We start from the raw sequence: 18,135 nt of genomic DNA on the forward strand, positions 1-18,135 counted from the left end.
ATTGTAAAGCAGAACTACTTGGTTAGGTTTAGGCAACAAAACTACTAATTTCTGCAAAGTAAAATAACTTAAAATAACTACTTCCATATGTTTCTACAGAATATGAAGCGTGAAATACAATATGTGTTTACAGACGGAAGTTAATTCAGAAGTTAGTTAAAATAACAATGGCTTTTGGATTGACAAAGGAAACTGGCCTCCCGCGTCAAACTCCTGTTTTTGTTTGACCCTCCCAACATAAATGGACTGTCTCAATATGGCTAGAAAAGATCTGTGTTCATAAAAAATATTGTCCTTGTTGTAATCAGAACGACGCAAGGCCAGCTCTGCTTCTGATTGGCTTACACTGATAGTTTTACCCTAACCTTAATCATTAATGTCACTTTCTTGTTTTTTTTTACCACGTCCTCTCAATTTCTCCTGCGCCTTCTGGCTCACAAATAGGTGGGTTATCAACAAATTAGAGTGCATTACTTAACTAACTAACAGTGGATAGAACAGCCTGCGTTAGGTAACTGAAATCACAAAAGCTACATTCAGCTTTATGCTCCCAGGATTTGAGAAATCCATCTCTGAGATTTTTGCAGCCACCACCACAATAAAGTGAAGGTGAATGGATTTCCATATGTGGAGCTCACAACACTGAAAAAATGACATTTAAAAAATTCAACAGCAACATCTCTATCCAGAGACAGTGTCCCAGTTACTGTGGATAATCCACAATCCTCACAGTGATAGTCCCTAAGAATAGCTTTCTTAGGGACTATTTTTTGATAGAAAGTAGTTCCAATGAAAACTGCTCACATTGAGGTCTGTGGATTATCCAGATTTAACGGGGACACTGTTTGTGGAGCATCATCCCAACCTGGGTAAAAAAAAAGTGATGTGCTTTTTGTAATTTGGGTGACCTCTAAACAGCCTGTGTCTTTACAATAGAAATAGTTTTAGGAGGAAGCAAAATGTTCAGTATCTGAGTATCAAAATTGGTTGAAAAGAAATCTTAAAATACATTTAAAAAGACACTGAGATCCTCACCACACAGACTCACAATGTCAAACAATGTCAAACAGGATAATGTGCTGGATGTGCAGCAGCTCTTTCCAGGGCCGGGGTAGGCTGAAGGCCTCTTTCTCCAACAATGGCCCATCACCATGCCAACAGAAGCGGTGCCAGTCGCGGTGCCAGCTTGGCACGGCCCCCGTGTTAGCAGTGGATGATTCAAGGGCATTAAAGCACAATGTGGGGGGTTCCAGTTTATAGGCAACTGTGCCAGGATTTCCACCACAGTTTGTTTGAAACAGCCTGTCATTCATCGCTTTCTGCGACTTCCCCTCCTCTCGTGCCGTTGGCCTGAGCTCTGAGCATTAACAATCCATCTTCTGAAATTCAGCTTTCCATGCACAGAAGCACCGGTCATGCTTTAATGTGCTATATTTACTCACAAGCTGTACATAAAACAAGAGCGTCAAGTAATTCGCCACAGGTCTCTTTCGGGGGTGCGCGCCGAACAGCACACTCTCATTAAGGATTGATGATCCAGAAGAGATAATAACATCTTTGCTGATTTGTTAAATTGCTACCTGCCATTTTTATATTTTAAATTAATGCTGTAATGAGTGATCAAAGGGCATGTGTTTCTCATCTTAATTTTTAACCAGATTAACATTAACTGTCATGTCTGTCTGCTCTCCTTGCAGCGCTCCGAGCAAGTGACTGTGATGGGCTGTCGGACTGCATCTGAAGTACTCCACCAAAGAATAATATCCACTCCTGACCTACTCTGAAGAACAATATTTGATTCAATCAATGTTGCAGTCGCCCCCGGAGGGAATTACTCCTGAGTAATAGGTGGACCCTCAGAAAAGAGCAACAGTGGACCATGTGATACTTGACCTTCAAAGAGAGAACTCAGGTACACTCCAGAAGATGTCAAGTCCGATCTGAGGCTGCTCTCCAGAGGATCCCCCAGCTTATAATTCATCTTTTCATGCGTTGTTCAGCGATACCCAAACACCATGGGCCAGCACTGACGGGGCATAGTTATCAATGCTGGGCCTTCCTTTGTTGAGGAGTACCAGACGTCTCATCATGGATTTGAATGAGATTTTCTCCAACAAACTGTAAGAAAGACTGGAGTGCGGGGGAATCGGACACTGGGAGTTGGGAGGATTAGCTAGTGTGCTGCTTACCCATGTTGGATCTGCTGTGAGCAGGACGAGGGACTCAGCAGTGGAGGATGTCAGCGGAGGCCGAGCTCCAGCCGGGTGTCAAAACCAGCCAGCGAAGGGAGTCCAGGAGGATCAAAGGTACGTGAGACGATACTCAGCAAACTGTCTAATCTCTGCAGTGTGATGCATTAGTGCTGCAGTTCTGTGATTGTGTCTCTGTACAGGTACATCTCAATAAATTAGATAAATAGATATCATAGAAATGTTTATTTATGTCAGTAATTAAAAAAGTGGAAATAACACACTATATAGATCCATTACACACAGAATGAAACATTTAATCTCTTCATTTATTCTTCTAATTATAAGTAGGAAGTATTTATTCGTACATTACATGCAGACCACTACAACGTCTACAACTCCATAAAACACTTACTTTTCATAAGGTTCACACACCATCCAGCACATACACATTGAACATTGATATTCGCTGGAAACTATTCAAATTTTTTGGGAAAATCGAACCTTGTAGCGCACTTTAAAAACTCTGAAAGATAGGTAGGCTAAATAGACTTCCAGATGAGATGAGTCAGGGTGGAAATCCAGAGTGAATTGTGTTACTGACCAGGTGTAGGCCTATCACACAATGGGGCGGAGCTCCGCTAAAAGGGGGCGGAGCTCCCCTAAAAGGCGTCCGATCGGAAACAGTGCAATGCCGCAACACGTCCTATGTATCCATCCATCCATCCATTTTCTTCCACTTATCCGGGGCCAGGTCGTCCTATGTAAATAATGATAATTTGAAAAATGAATTCAAAAATCGAGGATGCACACCTTTGTGCCCTTGGTTGGTAGTCTAGTAACGGCACAGCCTTTTGGGCTGAAAAATCAAAAATGTTTTTGAATCATGACCATAAAATCCAAAGTCTTTTGACATAACTAATGCATGAAAGAAAAGGAGTCTGATATATGATGCTGATGTAAGAAAGGAAATCAGAACAAAATGGGGAAGTGGCAGCTTTGTGATGTTTGCCAGGCAGTAAACGTAACTTTCAGTCATGTTTGGATAAAGCTAAATAACGCTGGAGTGCATGGAGAGAAGCTTCACTCAAGTCAAGCCCGCCGAGAGGCTCCCTGTCTCATCTCACGGATCCAGATGTAGTAACAGCTATTCCATGTAGCCTCGGGGTTTGGTAGCGCCATGATTTAGGTGTCATGGACAGGGGTAATTCACACCCTGTCGCTTTGATGAACAGCATAAGTGATGTAATAGGACGAGGCATTCTCCGAAACTTCACTGGGAGATTGAAATGGGATTGAATTGGCTGAGAGGAGGAAAGAAGTGGAGAAAGAGAAAGAATGAGATCCACAGGGAGGGGAAAGAAGGAATGAAGGAAGAAAGGAAGGAAGTGAGCAAGAAGAGGATGCTTTCTCGTTCGCCCTCCATCCCTTTTTTCCTCTCATTTCTCCATCCATGAATAAAGCCACTCCAGCTAGTCCAGTAAATCTGGCTTCTGCGGGCTGGCTGTAACGAGGCCGCGGGGCCAGGTCCTCTGTGGCTGTTTCACTGGCCCTGTCGGCTCACTCAGATAAATGGCCAGGCTGGAGGAGGGCCCATTGATTTGAGTTAAGTGGAAGGGGGGGGGGGCAGAGCGAGGGGGCTATTACACACGTGGCCATGCGGCTCATCAGAGGAGGCTATCAGCACAGGGTATCAGCCCCTGACTTTACCATGTTAATCACATGTGCTGCAGGGGCCATTGTCACAATCAGCAAAGATGCTATTTAGACCCATATAAATGGAAATGGGGCCACGTTAATGCATGCAGGCTGCCAGACAGCACGTGGTGTTTGTGATGCAGGCTGGGGCCAGGTGAAGGACACGACCCACGATCAGGTTGATGACATGTATTTGGACTGAGCACTGTTTCATACGGGTACTAAGACACAGAGAAAATTGGTGTTATTTAAAGGATAAGGTTGCCTTTTTTTTATATTTGTCATATTGTCAATATTTCCCATTAAAACACCCAAACCAACCATGTGTAAATCTAATTCTGACTTGTCTGCCGAAGCCCATTCATTCACTCCTTTGGATGATGTAAACCTTTTTTTTTTACGGTTGCAAATATATAATTTCATTTAGTTTTAAGAATAAAAAAAATTAATTTGCTCATGAAGGGTTCGCATTATATCTTACAAAATATGTCACTTTTACATTGTAAAACAGTGTCACAATAGCTGTTTTAAACATGTGATTAACATTGTGAAACAGAACTACTTGGTTAGGTTTAGGCAACAAAACTACTTATTTCGAGAAAGTAAAATAACTTGTTGTATTCAAAAAAATAATTTCCTAAAAGTGTAGTTTTTAGTAGTTGTTAGTCAAACAGTAGTGTTTTCAGCAGGGGATGGTGTAAGTATGTGGAATTTGAATATTAGATTTTGAAAATCATTTTAATATGTTATTATCCAATTTTGATTTTTTTTTATGCCTAAAACAAGCCCACAGAATCAGAAACAACACTGGGTTTTAAGTACAGGTGCATCTCAATAAACTAGAATATGATGGAAAAGTCCATTTAGTTCAAGTCAAACAGCCCAAACCAACTATTGAGTCATATAGATGGACATACTTTTCAGAGGCCGACATTTTCATATTAAACATACTTTTTAAAATTGGTCTTTTGTAATATTAACATTTTTTGAAATGCTGAATTTTAGGTCTTCATTACATGTAAGCCATAATCATTATAATTAGAAGAAATTCAATAAATTAAGACATCTAATGCTTCATTCTGTGTGAAATGGATCTATATAATGTGTTATTTTGACTTTTTCAATTGAATTACTGACATAAATAAACTTTCAATGATATTCCAGTTTATTGAGATGCATCTGTACTTTGTCTTTGTGGCCAAACTGTGTAATTACAACTACCAAGTCCATCCTGCAATGGCATTAGGCCCAAAAAGACTTTTCCCATCAGACTGAAATTGTACTGGGAAGTTTATGTACCACAAATAAAAGATCTGCTGACTTACACACGTCTCTTTCACAAACACTTAAATAGCCCATATTTCATATTTAAATCATTGTGAAGTAAAAGTTGTGAAATTAGAGCATTTGGGAGGCGGGGTTTAAATGAAGCACTAGTGTGTTTCCTCTATGGGCCAATAGATTTAGAAGATCTGAGTTTCATACATGGCAGTCAAATTCAAATCTTTTTGGCCTTATGCGCCACTGAGCACCTTTCATAGGAATGAACAGGGCCCCATCTCCAACACTATGTCCTGTTGTACTCGTATGGTCTACATCAGGGGTGGACAATTAATTGTCCCAAGGTGCCACATGAGATACTGCGAAGGCTGCGGGGGGCCGGACCAAAACTCTGAACTTAATTCTGCTCAAAATGAACTTAATTGCTTTATGAAATGCAGTAAATTATCTGGTTTTGAGCTGCTACTGGTAAGAATACATGTTATGATAAGACTATCTTAGTGTGGAGTAAGTCAAACATAGCAGTTAAAATATAGTAAAAACTCCAATCACTATCTCACTTTTGATTGATTTTGATTTTTGAACACAACATACATTCAAAGCACAAAAACAATATAGAGCATGTATGTTATGCAGTAAACCAGCAATTTATTAACATGCAAAAAGCAATAAGTGTTTTTCACAAGGTAATAGGGTTGTCACGATACTAAAATTTTCAACTCGATACCGATACTCAGGAAAATATTTGATCCTTAATACCATTTTCGATACCACAAGGATAAAAACAAAGAGAACAGAAATATTTTTATTAACAAGAAAAATGCAACATGTAAAAATTATACACAGTTGTGCAAAAAGAAACTGCAACTATGATAACAAGCTTCAGATACTCGATACTTTTGAAAATGAGTATCGTATCCGGATACAACGTTTTAGTATCGACACTTTTTTGAGTATCGATACTTTTGACAACCCTACAAGATAACAAGGTAACTGAGTGTTTTTTGTGGAACGTATTTCTGTGCAAGTGCCTATGCATGCACGCACATGCGTAAATATCCTTCAAAATAAAAGCACTGGGCCAGATGTGGCCCCCGGGCTGCCTGATGCACAGGTCTGGTCTACATAGATGCTTATTAGCCTCGTCGATTAAAGCATGTGCTGCGTATTCTTTTGCGTATCGCTTCATAACTCACTTAAAGAACATATTTCAGAGAACATACAGGCTGATACTGGGACACACTGTCTTGTGTTTTGTTTCCGGGAGAGTCATTGCTTTACTGTTCATTCCTTTCAACAAACCATTTGGAAAAATCAAACCTCACAGCAGCAAACTCTGACTGCCATGGAAAAGCCAAAGCTCCCCTCTATCCATCAACAGAATTGCTTTACATGCGTGACTTTGCTCTATCTCCATAGCAACTGTTGCTCTCCCACTGTAATCTGTGCGCAAAAAAAGGGAAGAAAAAAAAGATTCATTTCAAAAAGAGACACAAGAAATAGAGGACAGAGAGACATTGAGAGAGAGAGAGAGAGGAGGAGGAGAAGGACGGAGATGCCAGAAAAACGACACAGAAGGAGACAGAGGGAGGCAAAAAAGAAGATGAAATCACCAGTCACCTCTCGTACTGAATGCATGACATTGGAAAGATTGTAAGAGGCAGTACAAATAGCAACCATTTCACCTTATTCAAACACTATTTCCCACATTTGACCGTGTCATTTGCCGGTGCGCTTATCCAACTGTTCGTCCCTCTGCCTCGCCACGATAATAGCATCATTGTGGAGTCTCTTCCTAGAGAATGATCTCGCCCATCACCACCCAGCACACATCAATACCTGCGTGTAACTCCACAGTGATTCGACGGGCTGCCCGCCGTATTGACGATGTGCACAATACCCCTCATTAACTCTGTAACTGCTTTAACGATCAGTCATTAAACCAAAACCTCGATCTGTGCCAAAGCCAAAGTTGGGTGGAGGAATTTTTTGACATCAGTGCGGGGTTGGACGGGGGGAAACACGTGCTGCTGTTAATGTTTGTAAGTGTGTGTCTGTGTGTTTGCTGAGGCTTATGAAAGTTATTTCATGCACATGGGGGAGGCAGATGGCGGGGACAGATTTGCCTTCCTCAGACATCCATTCTCTTTACTGCTGCTTAGAGTCATCAGCCCCCCGCGCTGATAGGACACACCTCGTCTTTTCATTTTAGGGACGTCAAATGACCTGTGCAGGCAGAGACGCAAAAAATAACGGTTAATATTCTACTTCGCATGAAGGTGACTCAGTAGGCCTCGCGGTAACACTTTATGGTAACGCTTTATAATAAGGTCCTTAATAACCATTAATTAACAAATAATAAGGCATTGTTCTCGCTTTAGATCCGGTAGTTGCAAAAAGCATAGTTAACTTATAGTTAACTTATAATAATAATATAATAAAGATGAGCAATAAAGTATATTTTAATATCAATAAGCAAACAAAATAAGATTAATAAAGGCATGGCAAAGACATAATAGGTGGGTCATGGGTGTTTGTAATGCCATTATTAACACTTATATAAGCTTATAAACACACAATAATGTTAATAAGCATCTTGTAAGGACTAACAAGGGCCTTATTACTTGTTAATTAATGGTTATTACAAGGACCTTAATATAAAGCGTTACCCACTTTACAATAACCATCATTTATAGATGGTAAATAGACCATTTATAAATGTTGAACTATAATTTATAAATGGCAAATAGATGGTTTATTAATGTCAGTTGATAGTTACTTTACCATTAACAAACAATTAGATTATAATTATTAGTTTATTTATAGGTTTGCACTCATTATAACATTTTTGTTTTTGTTTCAACAATTTTTATAGATTTTTAACAGTGAATTAACAGACACACAAACAATAATAGTAATTAAAAAATAACAATAATATATATATATATATAAAGAAAATAATTAAATAAATACAAATTAATTAAAAAAACTCTGGTATCTTGCGTATGCACATATATATACATACATATATGTAAACAAAAAATAAAAATAAAATAAACAAATAAAGTTTACACAACAAAATGATGGCTGCATTATACAAACATTGATGATAATCAGCCCACTCTCCTCCCACACCTTCCCAGACTCATTGTAACATTTTAACACCAATGTTAAGTATGTAAATGATTTCAAAATGATTGATATTCACCTTTAAGAAATTGTTTGAAAACATTTAAAGATTAAATACGTATAGCACTTTGTAAATGGTTAATAATTGGTTTATAAACCATCTATAAACACCACATAGATGGTTATTGTAAAGTGTTACCGGCTTCGCTATACATCTCATTATAACTAAATGCATTGCGTGTGGGGCCTTTCTGCAGACAGGGAAATTGACAGGCAGACACAGAAACACACTCGGATCGGTTCAAAGGTTAAGCTGCCATGATGCCCAGATCCCCAACAAAAAGTTTCTTGTTGCCAAGTCCTTATATCTGGAGGGGCACTTCTGACTCTCCATCTGTTGCCATCTGTCCCTTCACTGTCCCCATTCTAGTGTGGCAAGGAATAGGATGCAACACTGTGATCAGAAACAAGCCCTGAAACAGTATGGAGCAGGGAGAACAGTAATTGTTCTCTCCATGGTCCTGGTGCAGGGCCTGTGAGTCAGGTAGGGGGTGGTAGCGTTTGATTTGAGGCCCCTCTGATGTCCTGGCTGTTGAATAGCAGCTTTGAAAATTTGGCTGTTGTATGGCAATTATTAGGTTGTTGGAAATGAGGGCAAAAGGGAAGACCGGCCTTTGAAATTACATTCCTATGCTACTAAACAGTTTTGTCAATAACGTTTTGTGGGTCCAATTCTACAATTCTACAATGCCATTTAGCAGACGCTGTTATCCAAAGCGACGTACATTTGAGAGTTAATACAACACAAGTAAGTAAGTAAGTAAATAAGTAAGTAAGTAAGTCAGTAAGTAACGTTTATTTATATAGCACTTTTCACAGATAAAATCACAAAGTGCTTTACAGAAGATAAAAAGAAAGAAATAAGATAGGGGAACATAAGACAAATAAAACACAGTTAAAACACAATTAAAACACAATGAAACATACAAAAAATTCGAACTCCGTTGGTTAGCCGCTACAAAACTAGCTGTATGGGAACAGAGGCAGAGGGGAACTAAATAGTGGGCGGAGCCAAAACACTCACCTGCTTTCCAAAAAGTACTCAGTGGAAACACGGCTAAAATCATTTGCCTAAGGTTAAGAAGAATGTACGTGATTAGGCTACTATGCATGGATGTTAAGTTAAGAACTTTAAAAAACAATCTGCACATTTAGTTTAACATGAAACACCTGTGTTTATTTGATCTATCAGCCCTCCCACCTGCCCAAAGTGAACCTTGGTGTCTTTGTATCCTCATTTCCACCTTTACTTTTACACTCCGTACCCTCACTTCTTCCTTCGCTTCCTTTATAATCACTACGGCCACTAGGGGGCGCTGCTTACTACAAATGTAAATATGGGTTGTATTAAGCTACGGCTTATGGGGAGAGGAAAGTCTCCTTTAGATGTGTTCATCTTAGACCACCAGGACCTCAAATGGCAGGCATGTTGTCCCATGTGTAGGATACACTTAGACGCAGACCAACAGAAGACGATGCTTTAGGCAGCCCTCTGTCACACAAATTATGAGCATCAGGCTTATGGGCCAGAAATATTGTGAGGGCCATTCAACCTTGGGTAATTGTAAATCCAGAAATATGTGTCAACCCCCTCTCTTCCGCGCACACACACACCTTCTCCGTCTCTCTTCTCCTTTCTTACAGTGTGTAACAACATAAAACAGCATGCCCCGCAGCTCTTTAGTTTTCAAATACAGCACACTCGCTCGTCTTGATCTGAACCCAGAGCACGTAGCGTACGAGTTATGCCACTGTGTCAAGACTCTCATTCGGTATGCAAGGCCTACTTTTTGGAGGATCTGTGCATAAACCTCTAAATCTCTCCTGAAGTGTTATTAGGGGAAATGGCACGCTGTATGTAAAGAAACAAATGGCACAGAACATCTGGTTAAAGCTCATCTGAGAGAGCTGCACTGAATTGGACCGATCTTGTTTAAAATGCAACTGGAGCAGCATGCATTTTACATTACATTACTGTATGAGTCAGTAAAATCTGGATGGAATACATAATACTGTATGAATAGGCTACAGTCGCCGCGTGAGGGATGGCTTGAATAAGGTACAGCAATAATTATCGTAGGAGTCTGCCCTCTATTACATCTGTCCTGAAGGGTTTAAGCAGCAGCACATACACTGTACACAGCTTGTCTTTTTAGCGAGTTTATCATTCAAGTGGGAATGCTGATTTCTCTACATGGTTGCTGTGTGCATGCCAGGCTGGTTAATGTTCAGAGGTACACGGTGGCTGTATATAACACTCATTATCCTCTGGCTGAGAAACAAGTCTGAATTAGACCCAGATTTGACATTCACTTGCTTAGAGACTTTAATGACTTTAGCATCGTCAAGCCCTCCCCCCCTTTAGAGAATTGTGCCCTCATGAATTAGTGAGAGGGTGTGCATAGCCAAGACAAGTGCTTGCATTCGAACTTGGACGTTTTTTCCCCCCCTCCATTTTCACATGCCACTTAATTTCCTTTTTTCTATTTTTTTTCTTTGGGATTTTTCCTTATATAAGAATAAATTCCATGTGTTTGGGTAGATATGTTATGGACTGTCAATACTGTGCGTTTTCTGGGTGGAATAGGGTCAATTTTGTGTAATATGGTCTTTGAGTGCAGCCTGACAGTCTGTTAGGGATATTAAACCTTGTTCTCTTCTCGCACACGGCTTAGCCAGCCACTTAAATGTGCCGTCATGACCTAGAATTGAGTGAGCAAGGGGCCTGAAAACTGTTAAATTCTCAAAGGTGATGGTGACCTTGATTTTGAAATCCTGCTATCTTGTCTTGTGAATGCGGCGGGAGTCTTGTTTTTTTTTTGCAGCAGACAGACGTAGCGCAGGTTACCAGGAGATGGTTTATACTTTGTAGGCACGAGACGCTGCTTGAGGCTCGCACGCACATAATCAAAACCAAATCTATGGTAGATAGTGCAGAGACAAAATGAGAAAAGGTGTCGATGTCAAGGTGGTGTCAGGACAGTTTCACAGATTGACAGACAGAATAATGAGCAACAGGGAGGGGGGGGGGAGCCCGGGGCTAACCAGACACACATTTGCAAATGCCCCCCCCTGTGTCACACCACCATCCCACCACCCAACATCCATCACCCAGGGAGGGCCCAGTGGATTATGGGTGAGCGGTGGACCGAGATGATTCCCCTCAATAGCAGCCATTCAAGCTGGTTTGTCTCACCACCAATAGCACCCATGGGAACTGTGGGCGTGGGTGAGGCACAGGAATGAGCACCCCCGATTTAGCCGCCCCCATAACCTTCCACCTTTGCTTTTTTGTGTGTGAATGTCCCACAGTGCCCTGCAATAGGTGACGGCAGTGTGTTCCCAATGTTCCAGTTGTTTTCTCATTTAGTCCACCGGCTTTATCCAACTTCATTTTCAATCTCAAGTTCAATTTTCTTTCAATCTTTGCTCGCTGCTGCTAATTTGCAATTCATTCTGCATTTCCTATTCCATAAATATTTATTTCGGAGCAGCCAGCTCACGCATGCACAAACACACACACACACGCGCACACACACACACACACACACACACACACACACACACACACACTATACACACTAGACTCTATACCTCCAGCAGGGCATGACAGTTTAGTTGAAGGATCCAGTTGAGCTCCTTGTGCATCCTTGTTTCCTGTAATCACTCGCTTTTATTTGCCTCCTCCTTATTTTTCATCGTCTCTCTTTCTCTCCCGCCCGCAGGTCAGGACCGCAGTGAGGCGGGGCTTATTAAGCGTTTCCGTGGAGATGGCGTGCGCTACAAGGCCAAGCTGATCGGGATTGATGAGGTGACAGCGGCGCGCGGGGACAAGCTGTGCCAGGACTCCATGATGAAGTTGAAGGTGCGGACTTCAGTGTGTGTGTGTGTGTGTGTGTGTGTGTGTGTGTCGGGGGGCATCATTGAGTCTCTTCACTCATCACAGTCAGATTTGGAAAAGGCATGCTCGGGCATGTCTGTATTGTCCGTTGAATGAGTCATGGGAACTGTCTTGTCCTGTATGTGACTCACTGGAGCTCGGTAAAGAACTGACCAGACGGAACAAATAAAAGTCCGACCGTATTATTCTGTAGCTCTTTGTCACGTAGCTACTGTAGGGTTGGTTTTATATCTGGTGCAAAATGGAAGCAGCCTTGTGCTTTATTTTCCCTCTAATAGGCTGCTGTATTTTTAGTATTGCTCAAAGCTCTCTGCATTTATTCATACAGCTGTTTTTGACCTTGGAGGCAAACTGGCTTCCTATGTTGAGACGCTTAAAGGAGCATATCACTTAAGTAGGAAATTTTCACTTTTTAGCGTGTGACTGCAAGAACACTAACCCCACAATTTGTCTGCCTCTTGAATGTCTTCTCATGTCAGTCACAGCCTTCTATTTTTACAACAAACTCCACGATGTTATACTTGCAGCACATGTGCAAACTGTGATAATGTGACCCAGATAATGTTTTAGCCTTGTGTTCTTTACAGACTGTTGCAAATAAATTAGGTCAAATTCAGTCCTACAGTAAGTCGGAAAAAGTCTTGTGAATGTGGTTGAAAGAGTGTCTTTTAACTTACTTTGAAGTACAGTATGTGTGCTGATGGACTGTAAATTCACTAGTTACCGTTGCTACATCAGTGAATTTTTCTGTTCTCACACATGCACAGTTCAGAATGATAACAGGTGTTGATTTACCGCTTCAAATTTGTTGTAAATTTTCAGAACAATGGGTCCTGGATGTTAAACACAGAATGCAAAAATTACAGAGCGCATAAGCAATGTATTTTTTGGGTGACTGAGGTTGATTTTTCTGAGCTTTTACATTGCAAATAAAGGCATGAACCAATCATGGACATATTCAAAATGTAAACTAAAGGTTCCTATATGTGCCTATACTTTTATCATAAAACAACAACATTCAGGCTCCTTAGTCCAAACTTTATTACAGCTTTCAACCTTGAAACATCAGATCTTCTTCTTCACTTCTTACCTTCTGCCATGTGTCGTTATTAATAGATCCCATGGACACCGATTCAATATGTGAGGTGAAATCCAAAGCTTGACAGGGGGAGGGGTTTAGGAAACAGTCAATTATATCTATAAATCACATATCACTCAGAAATGTCTTCTTCTTCTGAAAAGTTTATTCTGTATCCTCTTAAATGTCAGCTGTGTTTACTCGCTCCAAAGTAAAAAGGCAGGAAATACTTAAAACTCTCTTTGTTGGGGGGAAAAAAGCAGTGCATAAGCATCTTTGCAGTAGGTGGCTACGGGATAAATCCTCCTCCAAAAGAGGACGTATATGCATGGCTTTTTAAGTATCTTCTCACACACTTTGCTGGAGCTTAAATGTGTGGGAAGCCCCTTGAGAAGAGCAGTATAGCCGGAAGGCAAAGCCTCTCATCACCCATATCCATTTCCAAAGTGATATGTCCAATAAAACAACTTTTTCCCGGCCTGAATCTGACATTTCAGCACTGCCCTCCATATGACTCCAGTATAGGCACACCAGCTAGCAGCCAGTTACAGTCAATGGAGCAGTCGATACAGACCTGCTATTATCTGGACAGGGGATAGAAGAGGGGACGGGGTCTCTATTGACCTGCCTCTCGTTGCCTTGAGGACTAATCCACCAAATGGAGAAGCCGATGGCTGATTGACAACATCCATCGACTCTCCCGCCCGCCCGCCTCTTTCTCACTTACTTCATCTCTTCGTTGTCCCTGTTGCTTTTTCTGCTCTTTATCCTCGTCTCTTTGCCCTTCCCCTCTTTATCCTGTCAGCTCATCTTTTTCTCATATGAGTGTACACTTGTGTATGTAAAGATTGAGGATATGTTTCCTTTAACCCATTAAGGCCTAAAGCGCCTGGAAAAAAATGCCTGGAAAACCTATGGGCGATTTTCAAATGACCCCCTAAAACCTGAAGTTTTTCTGGAAATTCAACACCTACTAAATAATAGATTTTTCAGCCTCTGTAGCAGATAAAAATGAAATTCAAAAAGTATTTGAGAGCTTATACCTGTGGCTTTCATACGAAGTTGAGTTTATTTGTCCAAACCTTCAATAAAGTTTTTTAAAAAATCAACAAACTCAGCAAATGTTACATTTGACTGAATAAAAAATCCTATGCATAATTCTAATACATGCCCATTAGCAAGATGCAAACATGATATGACCACTGGAAGAACAAGACATAGTTCTCATTAGCCTACTCTAATAAAAAAAAAATTATCATAATAATAATAATAATAACACATTTTATATATTGCACTTTTCAGGGTACTCAACGACGCATAAAGTAATATAAGACATAAACAGTCATGATTTCTTATATCATCATCACAATCAATTAGCCTATTATTATTATTATTATTAATATTAATATATTATTAATAATATTATTATTATCTCCAGATGGCCACAAATATGTCTGTTCTTTGGTGAAAATATGTCATCTAAAAACGTGTTCCTCCTCCATAAATGCCGGTCGATTGGTTCTGAGGGTTCAAAGTCCGGATCAGTAATTAAATCATCGGCGCTGTTTTCATCAGATCTCTTCCGTCACTTACTGCTGCGCTCCTCCGCTATAGTCGTCTTCCTCCATGATTTCAAAGTTCTGGAAAAGTCCAATGTTGCATTGTGACACTCCCGCATGTATTCTGATGCATTTCATTGGCCAAGAGACCGAAAATAGGTGGAAAAAAATACAAATACTACAAAATGACATATCCGCTGTCCCGGCCTTAATGGTAGAGTGACGCAACAGCGCTCCCGGTTTCAATGGTAGAAATGCGGTAATGCTTTCCCAGCGTCAATGGGTTAAAGGGGACCTATTATGCCACTTTTCAGGTTCATACAAGTATTTAAGGTTTCTACAAGAACACGTTTACATGCTTGCATGTTCAAAAAATACTTTTCACACTGCCCATGGCTGCTGAACCTCTATGCCATTGTAGAACCTCTCCTTCAAGCCCCCAACCCCGGAAAAGCCTGCTCTTATTGGTCAGCATTTCATGGTCTTCCACATCTGTGCTCTACTCCTCTCTCTCCATTTCTGTACCATCTTCTGGAGCAGCCAGAGGAATGACTATTTATCATACTATCACAATACAGTCATGGAAAAAAATATTAGACCACCCTTGTTTTTCTTCAATTTCTTGTGCAACTAAAGGTACATTTGTTTGGACAAATATAATGATAACAACAAAAATAGCTGATAAGAGTTTAATTTAAGAGCTGATATCTAGTCATTTTCCATGGTTTCCTTGATAATGATTTTGATTATTATCAAGAAAATGATGGAAAATGGCTTGATATCAGCTCTTTTTGTTGTTATCATTGTATTCGTCCTAACAAATGTACCTTTAGTTGTACCAGGCATTAAAATGAAAAAGAGATTGAAGAAAACAAGGGTGGTCTAATTTTTTACTCTAAAGTATAGCAGGATGTTTTACTGTATGAAAATCAAAAATAGAAGCTTCTTAAACAAAAGCTATTCACTTGATGGTCCAAAGGGAATGTGATCCAAAATTGGAAAGTAACTCACAAAATGGGCAAAATTGCAAGTTTTTCCTGACGCTATCATGTAGCTAGATGAAGCAGTTGAATATTTTCACTCTAAGCAGCACTTTATGCTGTGAAAAAAGCACCAATAACCACTTCTAAACCAAAAACTCCATAGTTGCAGGTGTTACAACAGGCAATTTTATCTTAAACTGTGGAGGAATTAACAACATTTGGCAACCAAGAGTACAGGTTTTCCTGACATTAGCATGTAGCAGGCTGTAACTGGCACTTTCTGCCGTGAAAAATCTCCAGTAAGAGCTTCTACACCAAAAACTCCGTAATTTCCAGATGTTACAGGAGGAAGGTGACCAACAATTTGGGAAGAATTAACAACATGGCCAACCAAGATTACAAGTTTTCCTAACGTTAGCATGTAGCTACATGTAGCAGTATACAGTCATGGAAAAAATGATTAGACCATTGTTTTCTTCAATTTCTTGTTCATTTTAATGCCTGGTACTATTAGAGGTACATTTGTTTGGACAAATATAATGATAACAAAGGGTTTTTTTTATAATAACCAAAATCCTTATCAAGAATACCATGTTAAATGTCTACATATCAGCTCTTAAATTAAACAATTTTTGTTGTTATCATTATATTTGTCCAAACAAATGTGCATTTCGTTGTAACAGGCATTAAATTAACAAAAAAGCAAGGACAAAACAAGGATGGTCTTATCATTTTTTCCATGACTGTATGTAATGTAAACAATGCAGTGACCTGCAAATAGCCATATATTCAACCTAAGGTTTTTGCTCACAAGGATTACTTTTACATACATTTATCTGAAAGTTTGGCCACATTGTAACATTTTGTGTATGTAAGAGAAAATACATTAAAGCATAATAGGTCCCCTTTAATATCTCCCTGCCAAAGCAAAGCTTGATGGTGATTAATGTGACCTGTTATGGCTTTGGTTTTTAAATATTAGCTAAGCCTTAAAAGACAAAATCTAAAGTGGAGGGTAGCTGATGCACGGAAGAGGTCGACCACTCATCAACATTACTGGGCCTGCAGTTTATTCAGCACAGCAGGCAGGTCTTTCTTCTCCTCTTATCTCCTCTCCTCTTCTCCCCTCCTTCTCTTCTCCCGCAGGCTTTGTTCCGTGAAAGACACGTCAAGCACACAGGTCGCGTCAAATGAAACACGGTGGAAATGTTAATTGTTTTCTTTATTAGAGCTGAGGATATAAGAAAAATGGGTAGCTGCTGCTGAGATCCATGGGAAAAACGTACTTCAAAGGCTGGATCGGCTGTTCAGTCAGCAGTATGTGAAGTTGTCGGAGCGAGCTGGTTGGTCAGCAGCGCGATCCATTCTGTCAGCAAATCTCACCTTATTGTTGTCAGCTAGCACTTGTGTGTTTCACGTTGAAGTGCAGTAAACCTACTTTAAGAACAGGGAGAGAAAAAAAGGTGCTCGGGGGGTGGGGGAAGGCCGTAATAATAATAATAAGACTCGCTGCACAAGTCGACGTGTGAATTCCTGTGAGAGTGAAGCTTCAAGAAACGGCACATGAAAGAACATTCTGTCCTATCACACCTTATGTAACTCCTGTCACCCTACCCCCACCCCCCCACAATATTCTCCCTACCCACAAAAATATATCTCCCCCCATCTCCCACTGTCACACTCACCTGAGTCGGAAGAGAAGAAGGCTCACCGTCTCTCATGCTGAGCTCATATCCTTTCATCTCCTCATGTCGTTTCCTTTAATCTCCTGCAGGGAATGGCTTCCTCGGCACGTTCCAAAGGAGAGCACAAGCAGAGAGTGTTCTTGACGGTCTCTTTCGGCGGGATCAAGATTTACTGTGAAAGATCAGGGGTGAGTAGCATGTCAGCACGCGGGGGCCTCGTGGCAGAGCTGCACCGTGAGGCCCTCCGCCAGCTGCTACACTGTGAACCTACAGTATAGGACATCCAGAGGGCAGACGCTCGCATGGTTCAGTTCACAACGGCTGCCAGGGCCCGCCATCTTGTGAGCCTGGCTGGCACGGTTGACATATTAGTGCAATACCTGCGCAGGAGGAAGAGTATTCACATTTCCATCAACCGCATTTGCAAAAATCCACATCCCCCCCTCCAAATATCAATGCAAAACGAGCATGCTTTCCACAGGACAGTTTGCCCTTTAGCTCATACTGATTGAACATGACAGCATTAAATTACAGGTCTTGCATTTGATATTTGACCCTGAGTAAACTGGTTT

General features: G+C 40.6%; 1 protein-coding gene across 1 annotated transcript in view; it reads left to right on the top strand.

Annotated features, from left to right (window-relative positions):
* LOC131979796 (disabled homolog 1-like) overlaps window positions 1–18,135 on the top strand; it is an 86,925-nt gene that overhangs the window by 46,259 nt on the left and 22,531 nt on the right. Inside the window, exons 3-5 of the mRNA XM_059343827.1 lie at window positions 1,698–2,306; window positions 12,083–12,222; window positions 17,653–17,751. Of these exons, the coding sequence (XP_059199810.1) occupies window positions 2,237–2,306; window positions 12,083–12,222; window positions 17,653–17,751 (309 nt within the window). The 5' untranslated portion in view covers window positions 1,698–2,236. The remainder of the gene's footprint in view (window positions 1–1,697; window positions 2,307–12,082; window positions 12,223–17,652; window positions 17,752–18,135) is intronic.

This window comes from Centropristis striata, chromosome 11, assembly GCF_030273125.1.
Source record: "Centropristis striata isolate RG_2023a ecotype Rhode Island chromosome 11, C.striata_1.0, whole genome shotgun sequence".
NCBI lineage: Eukaryota > Metazoa > Chordata > Actinopteri > Perciformes > Serranidae > Centropristis > Centropristis striata.